This window comes from Thermobia domestica, chromosome 9 (assembly GCF_964235325.1).
Source record: "Thermobia domestica chromosome 9, izTheDome1.hap1.1, whole genome shotgun sequence".
Taxonomy (NCBI): Eukaryota; Metazoa; Arthropoda; class Insecta; order Zygentoma; family Lepismatidae; genus Thermobia; species Thermobia domestica.
Window position 1 is genome coordinate 122,403,309 of NC_137462.1, and position 19,507 is coordinate 122,422,815.

General features: G+C 32.5%; 1 protein-coding gene across 1 annotated transcript in view; it reads right to left on the reverse strand.

Annotated features, from left to right (window-relative positions):
- Positions 1-267: 267 nt before the first annotated feature.
- LOC145694983 (prostaglandin reductase 2-like) overlaps positions 268-19,507 on the reverse strand; it is a 76,675-nt gene continuing 57,435 nt past the window's right edge. The window contains exon 7 of the mRNA XM_081771810.1: positions 268-13,277. Within this exon, the coding sequence (XP_081627936.1) occupies positions 13,170-13,277 (108 nt within the window). The 3' untranslated portion in view covers positions 268-13,169. The remainder of the gene's footprint in view (positions 13,278-19,507) is intronic.

The following is a 19,507-nucleotide window of genomic DNA, read 5'->3' on the forward strand; positions in this document are numbered from 1 at the left end:
TCAGCTCACGTCTAAAAGTATACCTAATGTTAATGTAGATTTTACTTACAAAACCAAAATAATGTTAATGCTTTCGTAGCCTATAGATCAATATAACTGTGCGTTGCCTTACAACACTTCGCAAGAAAAGCGTAAACTAGAGACGAATTCTGGAAATAGACATTGATTTCCTAGTACCGTTAATGAATTAGTCATTTACTAATATAATCATTTACAATTGATAATCATGCTAGATTTGTTGCTTGAAGTACAAATAAAACACAAACATACTTTCTGCACATTTTACTGTCCTTAATTTGTTTACTAGAAGACCATGTAGGCAAGTAATATCTGATAGTACAAGGTGACATGTATAAAGTCACGAAGAATTTAATAAAATTGCTACTAAAGTTAATATAAAAATAGTTAAGCAATATTTGTTATCACACTATGATATAAAGCAGAATAGAAAATAAAATATCACTTTTAACTGTTCTTCCAAGCGTCTGAATATACAGATACTACAAAGCATCATTACTACAATTTTCACACATCCTACATTGCATTATCACTTCTTTTCTTACGCAATTTTCAAGATTATAAACAAAGGATACCGATATATATGATTGTCACGTACTCACATTTTAAATAATATTCGTAACAGATGTATTTATCCAATGTTTGTGGCAAGAGAACTTTGAACGTAAACATAATCAACTATTAAATCAAACCTCTTACATATTGTTAGTTATGTTGTCCTAATTTCATACATTTACATCTTCCATTGAACTTTTTTTTTTTTAGTTTTGTGTGTGTACTTCAATTTTCATAAGGCTTTCCTGGATTGATGTTATTAAATTTACGATACAGAAGAAAAAGAAAAGTTCCTGAACAAAGAAACCAACAATAAAAAGTTTCTGAATATCTAATATTGACATGCTGAGAACTCTCTTAACTTTCCCCTCTTACACTTCAAGTCTATTACGAAGAATAATGCTAAACCTCAAAATCTATTGAAAAACCTATTGAGCAAGTAGAAAGACAACAGATGGGTGTTTTTCTCCAAAGCTCACAGAACAATTACTATTACTTATGCTAGAAACGACGTACACAAGCACTTTCGCAAGACGTATTATCAGATAGAAAGAAGTATGGAGGGAAGAAACAAATTAAAGAACAGAATTAACTTAGAATCGTCCAAGTAGCATCATGTTTGAATTCAGGATTACAGTCTAGTAGAAAATAAAAATGAGGGTCTAGAAAATAATATGAGGATCAGTAAAAGCACGAGAGGGAAGTAATTACTAAATAAATGAATAAACAAACTGAACAGTAAATGGAACAAAGAAAACGAAATGGTAGAATGAAGAAAGTGGGAGGAAACGAGACAACCCCGAGCAAACACACGCACACGCTGTTTGTCCACAACAAAGTTCATTTGGCGTGAGCTGGGATCGAACCAGGGGCCCCATGCACTAGAGGTGAAAGCTCTTCCACTGGGCCACCACGGCGCGATATGGAATAAAGAATTGAAAAATAATGAAAAATAAATAATAATTAAAAAATAATAGACAAAAAAAGAATGAAAAATATGTAAAAAACGTAAGTGTAATAATGGCAAAGATAAGGCAAAACATTGAAAAACTGTTTGTGTGTATGAGTTGCATGTTCTGAGAAGGGTAGATGCGAAATTTGAGCATTGCAAGAATAGTATCGGTGATTGTTGATGTGAGCCGAAAGAGAAGTGTGTTTCGCCAATATAAAAAGACAGTGGATACATGTAAGGATGTGAATTAACTTGCAAAAATCGCATCTTCTGGAATGGTGGGACGATGTTTCTTCGAGACAGGGGTTGAATAGTCAAAATGGTAGCGAATAAAGGACAGCTTTTAGATTTTTCTGACATTTTTTTGGGTAGCCAGCCCTACAGCTCTTTTTTGTTCCTTGAGCTTTTTTTTTTTTTTTTTTGCCCTATCTTATGAAAGAATTTTAGCGAAAGAGTTTATAATGTATTTTTATTTCTTAGTGCGTGATTATATCGGTTATTTTCTAGTAATTCGTTTCTTATTCGCACTTCCAAGTTCCTATTTTACAACACACACTTTACATCCAACAAACTCTGCATTATTTGAGATTTTTTTTTTTCATAATGTACTAAAATATTTCAATTTTAACAACAAAAAACATATTCATACAAATACATTAAAATAAGTTGTATTGCGTATGAATCTTTTTATGTAGAAACACTCATTTATAATTTTTCTATGAAAGTAAAAAAGAGAAGGTAGATGGTTACAAAAAGTCAATCACACATTTTATATATTTTTAAAAAAATATAACTGTCTTCGTTAACTACTTTATACTGACGAATTAACACACGAATGCAAATATCTAAGTAGATAAATACTAAAAATAAATATAACCAGCTATTTTAATTACCATGACAAAAGTCAGCAACAAAGTATATAATATTCCTTAAAGTCTCGAAGTTATCATACAAACTGGCTATTAAAAAAATATGTCTATACAGAAAACAAATTGACTTTGTATGATCTGACAATAAACTGCTAAAGCTGTAATTTATTAGAAAATATCGTAGTTACAAAAAATCTATTAACATAATATATAAAAATTAACTTTTTTACAAAAAAAAAATATAAAAAATATATATATATAACACCTATATATCTACTATAAAAATTCTATTATTCTACATTCGACAGTTGCCATGTAATAAAAAAAAAAAAAATCACATTTCTTCTTGTCTGTATATGAAATCTAAAGACCGACAAAGTACACATGGAAATAGTTTGGTAGCAAATCTTCATGTCCTCCTCTTTCAGACTTTATTGTACAGAGACAACGTAGTACAGATACATCATCCCCACTAAACCTAGATTATTAAAAAAAAAATCCCGTTTCAATTTTCCATCCCAAATTAATAAATGGATACTATGCAATTTAAAATGCTATTCTAATTGATTAAGTTAGATATGCAACATCACAAATATCAGAAAATAAAAAAGTAACAAAGAAAAAGGAATTAATTTTAACTAGTAATGTGTTTGTTTAGCACATTATCTTCTTGCTCGTTTGTTGTTAGTTTCCTTTCATAGTGATGTATTGCTTTATTCCATTCCTTTTACAATTAAAAACTATCCTGCAACGAAATGTCAATATAGGAAGAAAACATTTTACAATCATACATTATAATATTAAACAACACAAAGCCAAAAGTTAATATGCAATAACTACGAGCACAATTCTAATATAATTATTATCGCCTAGATGCGGTCTTGAAGAGTTCTTTCTATTGGATTATGTTACCTGTTACTTTCCCTTGAGCTGCCCAATTTTATTGGATTTTTCCTCCCTTTCCCGTCTCTCTTCGTAGTTTTCGGATTTTCTTTTTTCGTTTCTTTCTTTCTTTTTTCATTTTTAATTTTGTTGCGTCGAAGTGTGTGATTTTGTCCGATAAACAATTATTCGCTGCAGAAAAGTCTTTTAAAATTTTTCTTTAGTTGACTGTAAGAATATAAATACAGATTTACTTTCCTGATATTAATTTTAGTTATGAGATATTATGTTATATCCATTATCCTATTTGTATTTTTCACATTTGTCAGACAAAAATCTAGAAAGATCACCAAGTATTACAATAACTATATGTAAATAAGTTCTTTTAATATTTTCATTATAAGATATACACGATTACATCTATTAAAAGTAGTATTACCTGTACTTTTTCGAACTTTCCCTTCAAAAGTATACGACCTAATTTTACTAAGTTTTCCAAGTTGATGGATATCTGTAAATAAGATATTTATTGTGGACTAAAAGAAATCTCAGTACAAAATTTCCAAATGATAAACATATATTATAAAAGAAATTACATTTTTTTTTTTAATTATTCGTTTCATAATTTGCTAAATAGGAAACTATTTTGAAAGAGTCACAAGTGGAAATATGGTGAGCTTTCATTAGTTCTAAAATATACCGCTACCTGGCGTGGATAATTTTCTCAGTCTTGACATAAATTTGAACCGATCCATACACTATGCAAGCACGATTTTAATTATTATACTATCGTAAGTGATCTAAAAGACATCGCACACTGCCAATATAATTTCACCTTCAGAAGAATTTTTTCTTCACTTTAACCTGTAAATTCTCGATAATTTATATGTTATATACCTAGGTACATACATACAAATATACATATTTAATCTTTGGTTAAACAGCATCAAAACAAATATTTTTACTGGCCATGAGTGATATGAGAACTTGATTGAAAACCACAATCATTATATTAATATTTCTAACGTGAAGTACATTACCTACAAAACAGGGAACCAAAATCAAGGAACTACCTATATTCTGAAATATATGTGCCCCATAGGAGTGTATAATAAAAATTGTGTTTTTTATCTACACATTTTTAATACAACTATTTCTCTTTAAAATTCATTAATGCATGAGATAATCTTAGAATATTGACAAAAATAGCTTTCTTCTGTCTATTGTGCCACTTATTTAATTACAAAGAGAGGAAACTTGTTTTAATCGCGTTTAGCATCTAATGAAGGATCAGCATCAACAAATTGAAGAGATGTTTAAACTTAAACAACATCTAAACATAATCTGGCCTCCAGAAATATTAGACTTAGGGCGTAGAACGCGTTATATGAAATACTTGTCAACAAGTGCTCCTAGCTAGATGTATTCGAAATATCGGTCAATAAATATATTCAGTTATAAACAAGTATTTCAAATCAAAAATATATTTGCATTGACTTGAATATTTACTCCATGACTGCTAATATATTTCCTGTTAGAGTGTAATCACTACTCCGACGGTCGCATCTTCGTCCCTAGCTCGCTTTATGACTTCATCATCATGAAATAGCAGTCAGTCTCCAGTGTCACACGTCGCTCACTGCATAAATTATTCCAACAATTCTTAATCTTGGCCTGAATACACAATGCTGCGTACAGTCTTACGGTGTGCCGTCCACTTTATATATACACAAAATTAATCACTTTTCTTGCATTACCTTATTACATTTTAGTGTTATTTTATTGGTGCATGCCCAATTAATTGTATATAGAATGATAATATGTATGCAAACTGATATGTTATAAAAATGATTATTCATCCAAAAACACACCAATCTGCGACAGATGGTTACTACAAGCAAGAATTGTATGTATTCTGTTCAGAATAGGGCGAAGCTGAAGGACCTGCGTGTGGGCGAAGCGACGTTGGATGAATATTTTCTTAGAAACTACAGACACTATTCATATTAAAACTTACCTAGCATTTATTCTTCCTCTCCACGGTTCGCTTTGTGCAATACCGGAGAAATTCATGTGTAAGATTCTAGAAATTAATGTTGTCTTTGTCACACTTGCTATATCTGGCAGGTTATATCTTTCAGTACGCACTTTCAAAACGAAATGTTTGGAAGGTGTGGACAAAATTACGAATTTCGACAGTATGTATTTTGCAACACTGTTGTAACCATGGCGTTCGGCATGCAATTTGCATGTACTGCGATCGTGGCTGTGTGTGTCGTATTTACTTGTACCTTCATGTGTTTTTTGCAGTGGTTGAACGTGTAAGACATATAGAAACTAACTTTCGTGATATAAATAAATAATTGTCGCAAGTATTAATGTAACTACTTAGAATTAGCAACAATAATACAACTTATAGCATATAGCCTTAATCTCGTAAACTTAAAATACAACTCTCTTAGTTTGTGTAAAGGTACAGCGCTGCTGGAAATTAGTCTTACACATCCTTCATTTTGATCGTAAAATTGTTAATTTTTTGGGACGATAGCTTAAAATTGCACCGTGCTGATCTCCCGTTAGTCGCTACCATGCTAAAATACTTCATACAGAATACGCCCTATTTTGAATACTGAAGCGATACTCCTAACTCACCAGCTATATGGTTAAAAACTATTGCCGGTCAATGACAAGCCTCTACAACGAAAGTAGCTAAACTGCACCTCCCGCTCTAAATGGCAATACATAGGATTAAAGAAAATATCTCCCAAAAACTATACATAAGAGCTTCATCCGCAACTTCCAGGATTTTCTTCTAATTAGCTTGTGCGCAATTTCGTAACATTTTCAATAATCCCTACAATATTCTTTCTCTTCAGTGCGAAGAAAATTTTGACTATATTAGAGCCTCATAGTAGTTTAACCCTTCGCCACTATCCTATGCTTTTCTAGAAACCAGTCTTCAGCTTTTGTGAATTTCTCATATTTTGGAGTAATACGAGTTCTACGGATGTAGATGCTTTAATGGAGCATCAGTGAATCCATCGGGAAAGTTTTCAAGAAGACGAATTCATGTACGGTACGAAAGGTGATGCTTAGAAAGTTGCATACACAATAAATTCTTAGCTATATTCTAGATTTCTTGAATATGGAAGGTAATACATTAGCAACAGATGCTACTAAAGTCAATGCTAAGAAAGAAATCGATAAAGCGTTAGAATCTTATCTCCACTTTCGTTATAATACAGTTTCATATATTGTAATGCAAAACTGAATAAACAATTAAGAACAATAAAAATGACAATACTTTCAACATAAAATCGCTCTTTCTTTCTTTTTATAAGTGGTTCTTTTAATTTACAACGAAGACAATCATTCCAAGAATAATAATAACTCAATTGTTAAACTGCATATTACCTAACTTACAGATCTGTCTTGACATATACACAATAGACACATAAAAGGCTCCATAACTAACATACACATAAACTGTTCCATAGTTAATACAGATACAATATTTGATCAGGAAATTGAATTTGTCTGTATTAATACAGAGATAGGCTCCAACAATACCCAATTTTCACTAACCGTGAGCTTCGTAGCGTGAGGCTACGAAATCTTACTTCACGCCTGCCTAATCCAACTTGTAAAAAAACAGTTATTACTAGATTACTGACATAACAATGAGAAATAATATAATTGACTTCAATATTGCATAGCATATTATAATCAGTTTTGCCATTCTCTTTTACGCAAAACACCCTACAGGAACGTTTACAAATGAAAGCATTTATAACTAAGGAACATGAAACAAACAATATCTTTTCCCGTTATCCTATATCTTTCTAATAACTAGATTTTTCTTTGGTTTACACAGTTGGCAATACTTATTAAAATGTATATTTGGAATGAAAAAAACAGTCTTTTCATAGCTGAAAACAATCTTTTTCTATAGAAACAACAGGAATATACATACAATCCACTGATATATATTGATCATCATAACAGTCATTACTATTATGAGACACTCGCATAAGGATCACTCCACAAAAGTTAAAAATAACGAAATATTTACACAATACAGAAGTATCATTTAATTCTACGATCTTTCGTTCGCACATACTAATGTTATTGCAGGAAAAAAGAACTAAAGAATTAACATGAATTATAATCAAATAGTTTGCAAAAAAGGCACAGTTCTTCTTATTATCCCATAACACAATCTACCACCAGCGCGCACACAATTTTCCATAAATCCAAGGTTATCGTATAAATCAACCACTTAGCATTCAAAAAAAGTTTCGAATAATAATACCGAGATCTATTATCTTAGAATTAAAATCGAATGTTTTTATTACTACCTTCTTAGCTTCTTTAAGATTCAGATTTACTTCACTTCTTTAGTTTTACGTCTACTAAATGCTCTATATGCTTGTGGAGGCTGAACTTTACCAGAAAACACGATCGAAAGGCAAGAGTACTACTAATTTTCGATTTCTCAGAAGCCCCACCTGAGAGCATGAATGAAGTACGTAAGTCACAAATCCTTGTTTTCCAGAAAACAGCAAAATCACTTAGTTAAGCACTAAATACATATTGGACATACTCTGGCGTATTTACGATTTTGTTTCGGGGAAGGGGGGGGGGCTTTGCTAACTTTCGGGGTGGGCTTTGCCTGAAATTGTGAAAATTCTGCAAGATATTTCATATACTTTACTATAGTTAGTAAGATTTCGGGGGGGGGGAGCGCTTAAGCCTAGAACCCCCCCCCCTAAATACGCCACTGGACATACTGCATTATGTACTTGGTTAATTACCAGTATAGAGCAAAAATACTACCAACCATTCGTTGCGGACCTCCGAAAGATATACAAAACTGGTTTTAACTCATTTCGACAAAATTGGACTTAGGGACTTTATGCTCTCAGGTACAGAGTTAATCATTCTGTTTCATTTCTTCATACAAGTAAAAATATGGATGGAAAATCTTAAGTTTACAGTGACAGTCACTCAGTCTATATATTTTCACAAAGAGCAAATCCTGTAATATAAACGAAACTGAACGGTAGGCCATTACTCGCTTTTAATTTTTTAAATGATCACATCACAGCAACTAATAGGCCTACTTATATACAATTAACAATATAACAAAAGGACTACTGTCCAATAAAGTACGACTGTTATTCACTCCCTCTCAGAAAAATAATAAATAATACTAATTAAACATGACATGCAGTACACAGTAGATACTTAATATGTTAAGTAGTAGTTACTACCTGTATTCATTTCCCTAACATTTGTAAATTTTTCAGCTATTTCCTCTTATAAAGCAACCAATATGTTTAAAAGTCACTCTGTCCTTTGTAGATCTTAAGACTTCTATCCTTAGTAGATGTCATGATTTCTTACAAGTTACGAATTTTCATATATTAAAAATACAAAAAAAAAAAATTGTATCATATTCAAAAATTTATCACCATCAAAGATTTAATAATTAAACATTTTGAGAATATTTTAAAAAGAAAAGCAATCTCAAATCTTCCAGAGACAAACAGTTGATTACTTAACACGATATTCCTACAAAAATACACCTATCACTGAACTTGGTTACCTCTCTTTCTACAGCAAAAATCTTATTGTCACTCATTTTACACTTCTACTGTAACGACAATGACAATCTCGATTTTTATACACACACACAAACTAGGCCTTCCAAAGGCATAAAATCCCTTATCTTTGCTTTGCTATTCTATATTATTGTCCTTATTCTCACACATGATATGATTAGTTTAAAGAGTATTATGTATTATTATATAGCCAAATCATCTAATAAATTTTCATGATACAGTAAGTTCAAAATCGAATGTCAAAATTATTATAAACAATTTACTAAAATTGTGATATGTATGGCAAATTTATATACCAAAAAATTCTCAATAACGAGCTCTAGAAAAGTGCTCTGTCGAATGTTTATTTCACTGGAAAGATGTTCGTCAGACTAGAACAATCGAAGATTATCACCGCTATAATCTTGACTGGCGGTCAATGCCTTTATTTGGACTCATTGCATAAGATTAAGTTTACAAAGTTTCTGACGATACTTTTTCTAGGGATTTTTAACACGATTTCTCGATTATTCGCTTTCACAGCCAAGTTTTCGAGTACTTATTATATTCCTCTTCAATAATAAATACAATAAGGTGTAAAAGAGAAAAAGAAACAATATACTACGAAAAAAAAATTCTAAAATGCCTTTTCATATATGTGTAACAGTGCATTCATATGTAAAATACTTATCAAAAAAGCATTTCATCTATATTTAAGCCTATCTGTATGATATTAGTCTTCTTTGTAGCATAGTAACTTTGCTTAAAAGCCTCCAAAGTGCATCATATGAACTGTTTACAATATTCCATCGAAGCTGGATACTTACAAATTTATAAGACATTTAATACCATCTCATTACGGAATCTCTAATTGAAGTATGACATCTACATATACATACTACAGATCACTACAACAAACACTTTCCAGGCAATCATAGTATCACATATCCTTGAGAATATATTTATCCCGTTCGATCTGTCAAATACCAATTTAATGAACAAAGTAATAGATTTAATTATCATAATTTGATTTCAATTATATCACCACGCTATATTATAGTGTTTTACTCTACAATCACACTTTTTACACAAAAATTTTACACATCTGAAATCAAAACAATAGTGATATTTCTAATCTCATTGCATCGATACAAATTTATCGAACAGATTAAAGCCTTTTTAATTCCAAATGAATACATTAAATTAAATTATTTATCTTAACTCCCGCCATTAACGAGTACAATATTCAGTTGGGTCGTAAGAAACCGTGTTTACAAATGAAGGGTAAGGGAAAAAAAGAAGGAATGTCACAAAACTGCATTTTCGAGAAAACGGCGTTTTAATATTGCAAACCGCGTAAGAAGAATAGGGTTAGTTAAATCTTTTGCCCATTTTATATGGACATTTCTACATCTACGCATGCATGGCATATACAGTCAAACAGAACCAAGAGTCACCAACAGATAGGGCAAAGCACCCGAAAAAGCACATACATGGACATTCCTTGTTTTTTCCCCTTACCCTTCAAATGTTTTCCACGAAAGAAACACTCTAAGTTCCGTTTCCATGAACAAACTACCTAGTGTTTTCTTCCTGGTCTTGGAACTCTTCTTTCAACATTAATAACGGTTCGTAATTCTGTCATGCTATAGATCATGTTGAACTAGTGTAACACACTGACACATTTTTATATTTTTTTATTCTTCCTTTCCTATACTCTGACAACGATTTGAAAACATAATATACACTTATTTTTAATATTAGAATAAAAACCAAAAACAAGTCTTACATCTTATCAATTTTTAATTCCTGCAGTATTCTCTCTGATTTGAGAGAACCGGAAGTTCATCATAGCAAACTAAAGCCTGCCAATGAATCCGACCCTTACCAAGCTAATACAGCCTTTATTATAATCATTAAATGAAATAGCAACTGACAGAATTAATATATTACATTTTAAGAAAATCAAAGAAGCCTTGAATGATTCAAGACAAATTTAGTATAATCCTGGTTCTGAATTTGTCATATTTTAATATTATTACTGTGCATCGAAGAGTCAATCCTATGACATTAAACTCTAAGTTAGCACAATCATAGAATAAGGAACTGCTTCTCGCTACCACCACGGAAGACCATACTCGAATCAAATATATACCTCATTAAAATTTTAATTAATATGAAAATAGGAGTTATATCATACAGCATCCAGTTTCCTCTATATATAGTTTCCTGCTATTGTATACTTCTTACAAATCAATATATGGGCAGTATTACATGGTAACGGACAGGAAAAAAGCTTTACACGAACAACAACAATACTATACATTTCAATTACTTCTGAATTTGAGTAACATTTCTTTGGTTGCCTGCAAAATGGTATTCATATAATCAGCAAGAAGACAAAGCAGAGTATCACCACAAATAAAGAGTATCTAACAAAAAGTAATGGATTTAATATGCTTAATAGAATACTTTTTGAAGAAGAATAAATATTTTTACATCATTACAACTGTTATAAATGTTTCTATTTAAGAATGGCCAGTTTGATTTACGCAACACGTTTCGTCGTTGGGTTGGTAATATCGTTCTTACAATCTTCTTTATCAGTGATTATTGCACTGATAGGACACTATTGTTTTCAAGGCAAAAATGGGAATGCCGTGACAGTTAATGGAGAACAGTACCACGATATGGTTTCCCGTTGTTTGTAGGCGCATTTGAACAGAATTGACACTGAATTCACATGATTTTAACAAGATGTCGCAAATTTGCCATACTTCCCAAACGGTTCTTGCTGCGTAAGAATTTCCACGTCTGAGTTCTCTTCCCGGGAATGGTGGCCAAAGATGGTCAGCTATGTCATGTGACCTAACTCTTTTGACTACTTCCTCTGAGGCTTTCTAAAATTAAAGGTCTAATCCAATCAACTTCAAACAGTGCGAGAACTCAAGAAGGATGTTGTTAGCTACCTAGATTAGAAGTATGTGAAAAAGTGATCATAAATTTCATAGAGAGAGTGAAATCCTGCAGAGAAAGTCGTGGGGGATATATATCGAATGTCATCTTTCATTCTTAAATCGGATCATTTACCCGTTGTAATAAGTAAAAATAGTCCACTTTTTGTAAATACACAATATTTCCTTAAGCGTTTTAGATCCACCGCTTTTAATGGGACACCCTTATGCACTGAAACGACAATACCTATATCTACTTAACAACTAGCATCATTACATGATACACATAAAGTAGAGCACGGCCCTTATTACATAAATAAGTCAAGTCTATAACAGAGTAGTTTATGGCCCCTAACAACAAACATTTAAGTTAGTATTACTCACTGGCGCAAATCCTGGGGGTAGACATGTTCCCCTCAATCTTGGAACTGAGGGGGACTGTCCCCTCCAATAATTCGATTTGAAATGTGTTTTTGGGGAGAAATGTGATAATTTGTGTCTGACTGCCACTTCATCTACTTTGCCTGATATATAATATAAAACTGGTTCACCTCAAAAATCAGATTCATCTACCGTAATATGAGTCGTATCTTCGCCCCCCCCCCCCGAATAAGCCGCAAATCTGCCCGCCTCCCAATGTTGACGTCTCTGTTCCCCTGATTCTCCACAACATTGTTTATTGTTCTTCAACTTCAAAGTATTTTGAACATCGCTTAAAAAAAGGTCTTACCCCCCCCCCCCCCCCCCCAATGCTGAAGACGGATTTGCGCCGCTGGTATTACTTCACAATGATCTAATCAACAATTTTATACTTTATTGATATGTATCATGCACGATACATTTCCAGTCCTTACAATCATTTACATAAATAATTGTCCAGCATTCAAATGCATTTAAAAAAAGAAATCAAAATTATATTATGGTATATAATGCATACAAATTTTTGTAATATTAATAAACAAAAATAATAAGAAGCACCACTTATCAATTGAAGTATTAAACTCGAATAGATAATTTGTGCAACATATACATTTTTTACACGAACATTATGGAACAAAATCAAAATGGTTTTAAGCACCAAGATTCAAAATTGTTGAAATTTACGAAATGTGCTCAATTATTATTCAAAACAACTCTTCCATACAAATGCATTACGTACACATGATATTAAATCAATACATTTTATTACAGCAATCCTAATGAGCAAAGATCATTATATTGATAATTGTTATGTTGTTCCTTACATTTCTCCCAAATACATAGTTTTTCTTTCTTCCTTTTTTATTTTATTTTATTTTTATTTATTTATTTTTTATTTTTTTATTTTACTGACTCTCTAAGCATCTCCAACGTGAACCAACTGTTTACCAATATTGCCGCCATTCATCATGTTGACGAAGGCTTTTCCAGTGTTCTCTAGACCTTCTTCTACTGTCTGCTTTACCTAGAAAAATAATAATTAGCATTTCTTAAAGCGAAAACTGATTACATGTTATTAAAAGGAATTTTCCTTATACTAATATTACAGAATAATTTAAGGTGTACAGCAGTATTTTCTATGAATAATAATAATAATAATATCATGAAACAAAAATGTATGTGTATCACTGCATAATTACCAAGTATACACTTACACTTCAATATTATTAGCATTTCATAAAAAAAAAATAAATAAATAAATAAAATAAAATAAAAAAAAACGAAAAAAAATCTTCAAAAATGAGTCGTTATGCCAATCGATAGATAATAGCGAAGCGAAGTGATATTGGTAAGTGTAAAGCCTAAGGTACAGTTTTCGAGGGAAAAAAGAGTGAATTTGTTGATAAACCTAAAAAATGATGCTGCACAAGGACCACGCCATCTATTCACATGAAACTGATAAGGAAGTATACCATAATCAAGCTTTTCATTGTATCACTATAAAATTGACAGTACATGGTATGATTACTAAGATATAGCACGAAACTACTATTAACTCATAAACCTTAATTTCTGTTTAAATAAAATAACGTCCGAAGTTGACACGAAGTTATATCGAGCTTAACAAAATGAGATAAACTGAGAAAAAATTCCTGTGCGTCATTTTTTAGAAAAACAAACTTTTATGGAGCTAAAATGTGTCCAGTTTTGGCCAACAATATCAAGAAGTCTAAAAAAGTTTTGAGTCTTTTGCACATGAGATGGTGATGACGGCGTCCCAAATCTCAGGATATATGAGTCGCAGCGGGTCAGGCCTAACATCGATTGACGCTGGCAGTTGAAACTAGATGAGAAAAAGTGCGGAAATTCTTACAGTAATCACGTGCAAGATCTTGCGCTGTGAAAATAAGTGACCTTTCCGCAAAACTGAGCTACATTTTACGATTTACGATTTTATTTCGATAAAGGAACAAATGCTGGACACAATTGTAAAGAAATTGTGCTGCTTATGAGCATGATACGTTATGGAAACACCTAACAACAAAATATGCAGAAGATCAGGTCGTACTTTCAATATCAGTGCCAAATTCTGAACACAAATTAGTCAACTGTTTACCGCATTAATATCTTAACAGCAGCGCCATAGGCAGAAAGAAACAACAGACGCATTTCGTCTTTTGTACAGGACATGATTCATAAATTATGCACACTTTACCCATTTAACATTACTGTCTTTTTTAATTTCACTTTTGCTACAGTTTATATCCCTGCCTCATGACGCTTCATGATACTAAGTCCCAGTGAAGGAAACACTTATAATTCAGAAACTACTCAAGTCTCAGTAATGCAATTTTATCCACTTGTTACTTTGCAACTATCGTCTATTTTACGCAAATTTGGTAATTTTCATTTTTGTCCTTCCTGAGATATTTGACGGTGAAAATACTAGATTTTCGAAAATTTGCAATGTTTAAAAAATTTCAAAACATTAAGTACATGATTTTCAGACCTGCAACTAGTTTGGGACGTTGTCTACTATCTAGTCTCTATGTAGACAAAAAAGATTGAAGATGAGTCTCATTTATTTAGTTTCAAAATGGCCATTTCTAGGTTTCCAACCTCAATGTTCACAGTTTTTTTTTTTTTTCGACATTCTACAGTACGTCACAATTTGCACAGAACACAAAATGTTGTCCATTCCATTATCTTTCATATGGTTTTCGTGTGAACTCATTATCTTTAAAGCCTAAAAAGATACAGCGTTTAACGGAAACCTCTCAATAGTGCAAAATACGCTCAGGCGCCTATATAAAATGGCCGTTACGACAAAACATGCGAGGCTAAAAAATAAATGAATACCCGTTTTCAACTCTCTGAATGTAGTACAAACTTAGAAAATTAATAAATAAATAAATAAATTAATTAATTAATTTTCTCAGCAACCATCATTGGTCGATTTCATTTGAATAGCCCCAAACGTAAATGTCATTGGAACTCATTTTAAAAGTCTAGTACTGCCAAAATTGGAATATGCATCAGTGATCTGGACAGCTAAGAAAATAAAGTAGAAGAAGTACGAAAAAGATTCCTAAGGTACTTATAATTATTATAAGAAAACAGGACAGTTTGCTCTTGTAAATAGAATATCTCACTTTAACTTGTTAAGTGAATTTAATTATATTAAACTTTCTGATAGATATATTATTCCATAAGAAGTATGTCTACACAAAATAATAAGTGGCATATTTAATAACAGTGAAGTTTTACAATACATTAAATTTAATATCAGAGATCTATGTTGAGAACAAGAAATCTGCAGTGGTATTCGACATCCCAAACAAATACATACAATAATTCACCGTTGGTCAAATGTGTAAGCTGTATAGCAATATAGCAAAAGTGTAGAAGAATTTGATCTTAACCAGCAAGCGTTTATAAAGTTAATCAAATAGATTTTTACTTAATAATGATACGGAATAAAATAAATAGCTATAGGCGTAATTATGTCCTCTACCTATTGATGTATTGATGTCTTCTTGCTTGCAAGTGTATGTGCATGTGCCTATACATGTAAGCATATATGTATAGCCTATATACGTGTATAGTGTGTACTTAAATATGTGTATTTGGAAATATTTAGAAGCATAGACCTAAGAGTTGTTTATATTGATATTTATTATCTAAAATTTGTATCTAAGAAGAATGTTTCTTGCTATTTTTTATTTTGTACTTTTTTCAATTTTATTTTTATTTTTTCTCTTTATCATTTATCAATATTTTAATTGTTCCTTTAATGTATGTAATAGATAGTAAGAGCCTTCTGTAAATGGAGAATTTTTCTCTGTTGAAGGTAAATAAATAAATAAATATTCTGGCAAAAATCGAGCAAGACCAGCATGTAAGAAGTCATGACATCGCCAAAGACCTACACATCAATCACCAGTGTGAAACCAATCAGAGAAATCTAGCTACAAAAAGAAGCTCAACGCTTGTATGCCGCATGATCTGATGACTCAAAAAAACATTTCTCGATTCTACTGAAACGTAACGAATTCGAGCCATTCCTTAAGTGGTTGATCACAAGTATTGATAAGCGAATAATGTACGATAACAATATTTAAAAAAAGATCATGATCGAAGCACGGAGAAGTTCCACAGTCTGTAACAAAGCTCACACTGACGCCCACGAAGTTTACGCTGTGTGCTTGCTGGAACGGAGAGCATTATGCATCATAAAGTGCTGCCACTGGATAGAACGATAAGAACAATAGACTCTGATCTGTAGTCTACTATTGGCTATTAGCCATAGTGCACCTAGGAAGAAACAGATTTAAAGAAAGGGTGTCGTATACCACGCTGACAACCCTACACCGCATACATCTTTGACGACTCGTCAGAAATTGGGGAAACTTCCCTGGGAGGTTTTAATGCATCCACTGTATGGCCGGCATCTGGCATCGCCAGACTTTGTTTCGGTCTCTACAGAACTCCCTAGATGGTGTTAAGTTTGTTCCCGCCAATGTCCGGCAAGTACGCACTGTTTCAATTGAACGTCACCGCAGCGCTAGTGTCGGCGCTCCACGCATGTGTGCTAGACCCACTTTTTCATTGCCTCCCCACTGACACCAGTACAGTTGAGTCGCGAGTGTACTGTGTCCTGTAATCGTTTACAATGTTTAACCCGCATCTTCCCATTGCCCCAAAAACGGGGCGGTCTACTTTTTATTTTTTTTCCCTTTATCTACTATGTTATTTAAAAGTAATTATTTTACTGTTCGAAGGGTTTGGTATCTGGCAACATAGGACCTACAATTTCTGTGTCATTTTTTTATTTAGTGCTTATGGAAAGGAGTGAATTTGGCGGAAACTCAACAAAGTATCGAGTCGGAAAGAGTGAATTTGTTTTTTCTATCTTTTAGTATTTTAAATTTGATTGATGTCATTTACTCATTGTATTACGTCCTTTCATGTTCAAAAACAATATATATCTTCTTCGGATATTATAACTTTATATTATTAACTAACATAAAACTAGACGCCCCAATAATGGGACAATGGGAACTGTAGGCATGGTGGAAGTATAACCTACATTAAGTTGTTAGTTTGCGTAACTTTATCTGATAAATGCAATCTGGATGTAAATAGAAAACGATATTTACAATATTTACTTCTTTTATCTCCATTGCCTGTGCTTAACTCCTGACTGACATAAACACAAGTGAAATAATGGACAACATTCCGTATCAGTCAACGCAAAATTTGCGTATTGCAACACCGAAAACAATGCAAAAAGCAATTATAATACTTATGTCGATTAAGATTACGCAAACTAAAACGCAAGTTTTGCGTTGCGTCAACGCAAACCACTGTGGAATGACACCCAATATGTTCAATAGCGTTTTATTTCGCTAAAACCCTTTATTTCAACTGCTAATTAATTTGATTTCTCTTCTTGTAAACAATATTCATTCACAATTTCGATACGTAGACATGATATTGCAATGTAACTTATATATTCTGTGGACCTCATATCGTAGCGTTTGTGGGAATGTCAAGAGCGTGAGACTGTTAATATTAACAATCAGACTTGGATTCAAAATTTGGGATATGTGTACACGTCATATGTGTACACGTCTCGGGTATCTTATTACTATAGATCTCTATCACGGGTCATCTATACGAAAGAAAAATCCTGAGCCTAGAGTAGCAGATTCAGTCGTTTTGAATCTATTATTATTATTATTATTATTATTATTATTATTATTATTATTATTATTTAAGTTCTGTGCGGTTGTTGGAAGAGCTTAGGAGGAAAGGACATAGTGGAACATGAACTGTGGTAGTTAACAGGGTTGAGAAGGCATCTCTAAAACAATCGGAAGAAATGAAGAAAATGCTAAATGCTCATATGATCAAATAACATATAGTATCAGGCGTAACAGTTGTAAGGTACAGATAATAGTATTGTTAATGTTGCTATAAATAAGGAGGCAAATCTCCATTAAGGAAAGGATAGCATTGGAGTGAAACACTAAAAAGGAAAATTGATATAAGTCAACGAACATACACTGCAGTATACATATGTTGATGGGAGTGTTGACAGGTTAAATGAAAATGTTGTTGCTTACAGAGTCCACATTCGTATGAAGGAATGGTATCAGCAATTTCGAATGTATCCTCTCAATGCAACGACATGCAACGCGTATCATTTATACAAATTAACACATAGTAGATGGCAAAGCAACAACGACTTTTTGACATTCATGAGAACAGTCATCCAATCATATATGGGAACTACCTATGTGACACAAAAACTACCACCATATACACAAAGTAACTCGGAATGCAACCAACAAACATACTCCTGACTGCGTTCAGCTACACAAGATCGGACATCCAATAGGAAAAAGTGTAACAAAGGTGTGGAGAGTACCATAAAAATATTACTGAAGCATAATGTAAAGTGTAATGTCGGACTTCATCTACTGTTAAATAAACTTTCCCTCCTAAAGATTGATGGAGTTACGAATCGTGCTGTACGTGTCTGCTTTAGAGGCGGATCTAGAAGGTAAAAACTGGGGGCAACCAGAACCAAGACTATTATGGTAGGTATATTATGAATTTACTATAAACTTTCAAAAATATATAAATAATAGCTTCAATTATTTTTGTTACTCAAAAACTGGCGGGCCTAGGGTCCCCGGCCTGGCCTAGATTCGCCACTGGTTTGCTTATAGTAATGTATCAATTAATTACATTATTTAGTGATGTATTTTTACAATGATCTATATACACACATATATACTTTTTTCTCTGAATTACATGCTACTAGCATATGTTACCGTTTCGCTGGGTTGAAATAAATAATTTACATGCACACTGATATTGCTCATTTTGGATCATTTTAATGTATGTCATCCTTCCTCATCCCCCAAGTGTCAGGGCTGAAAATGGACTTACACAGCATCAGAAGTGTCACTGTTCATTCCGTGACCGCAAGAACTATAGATTCAACAGTAGTATCTGTCATTTTTGACCATTTATATATATTTATATATATATATTTCCCCACCCCCATGTTGCGGGCCATGTCATCGGATGTGTCACCGTTCATCTCAGCGACCTCAAAAAATGTGGATTCAGCACTAATATCGGTTATTTTCGATGATTTTTAAATATCTCTTCAAACCAAGTTGTGGGTTTGAATTTGGATTTAAACGAGATCGAAAGTACCACTGTTCATCTAAGGAGTCC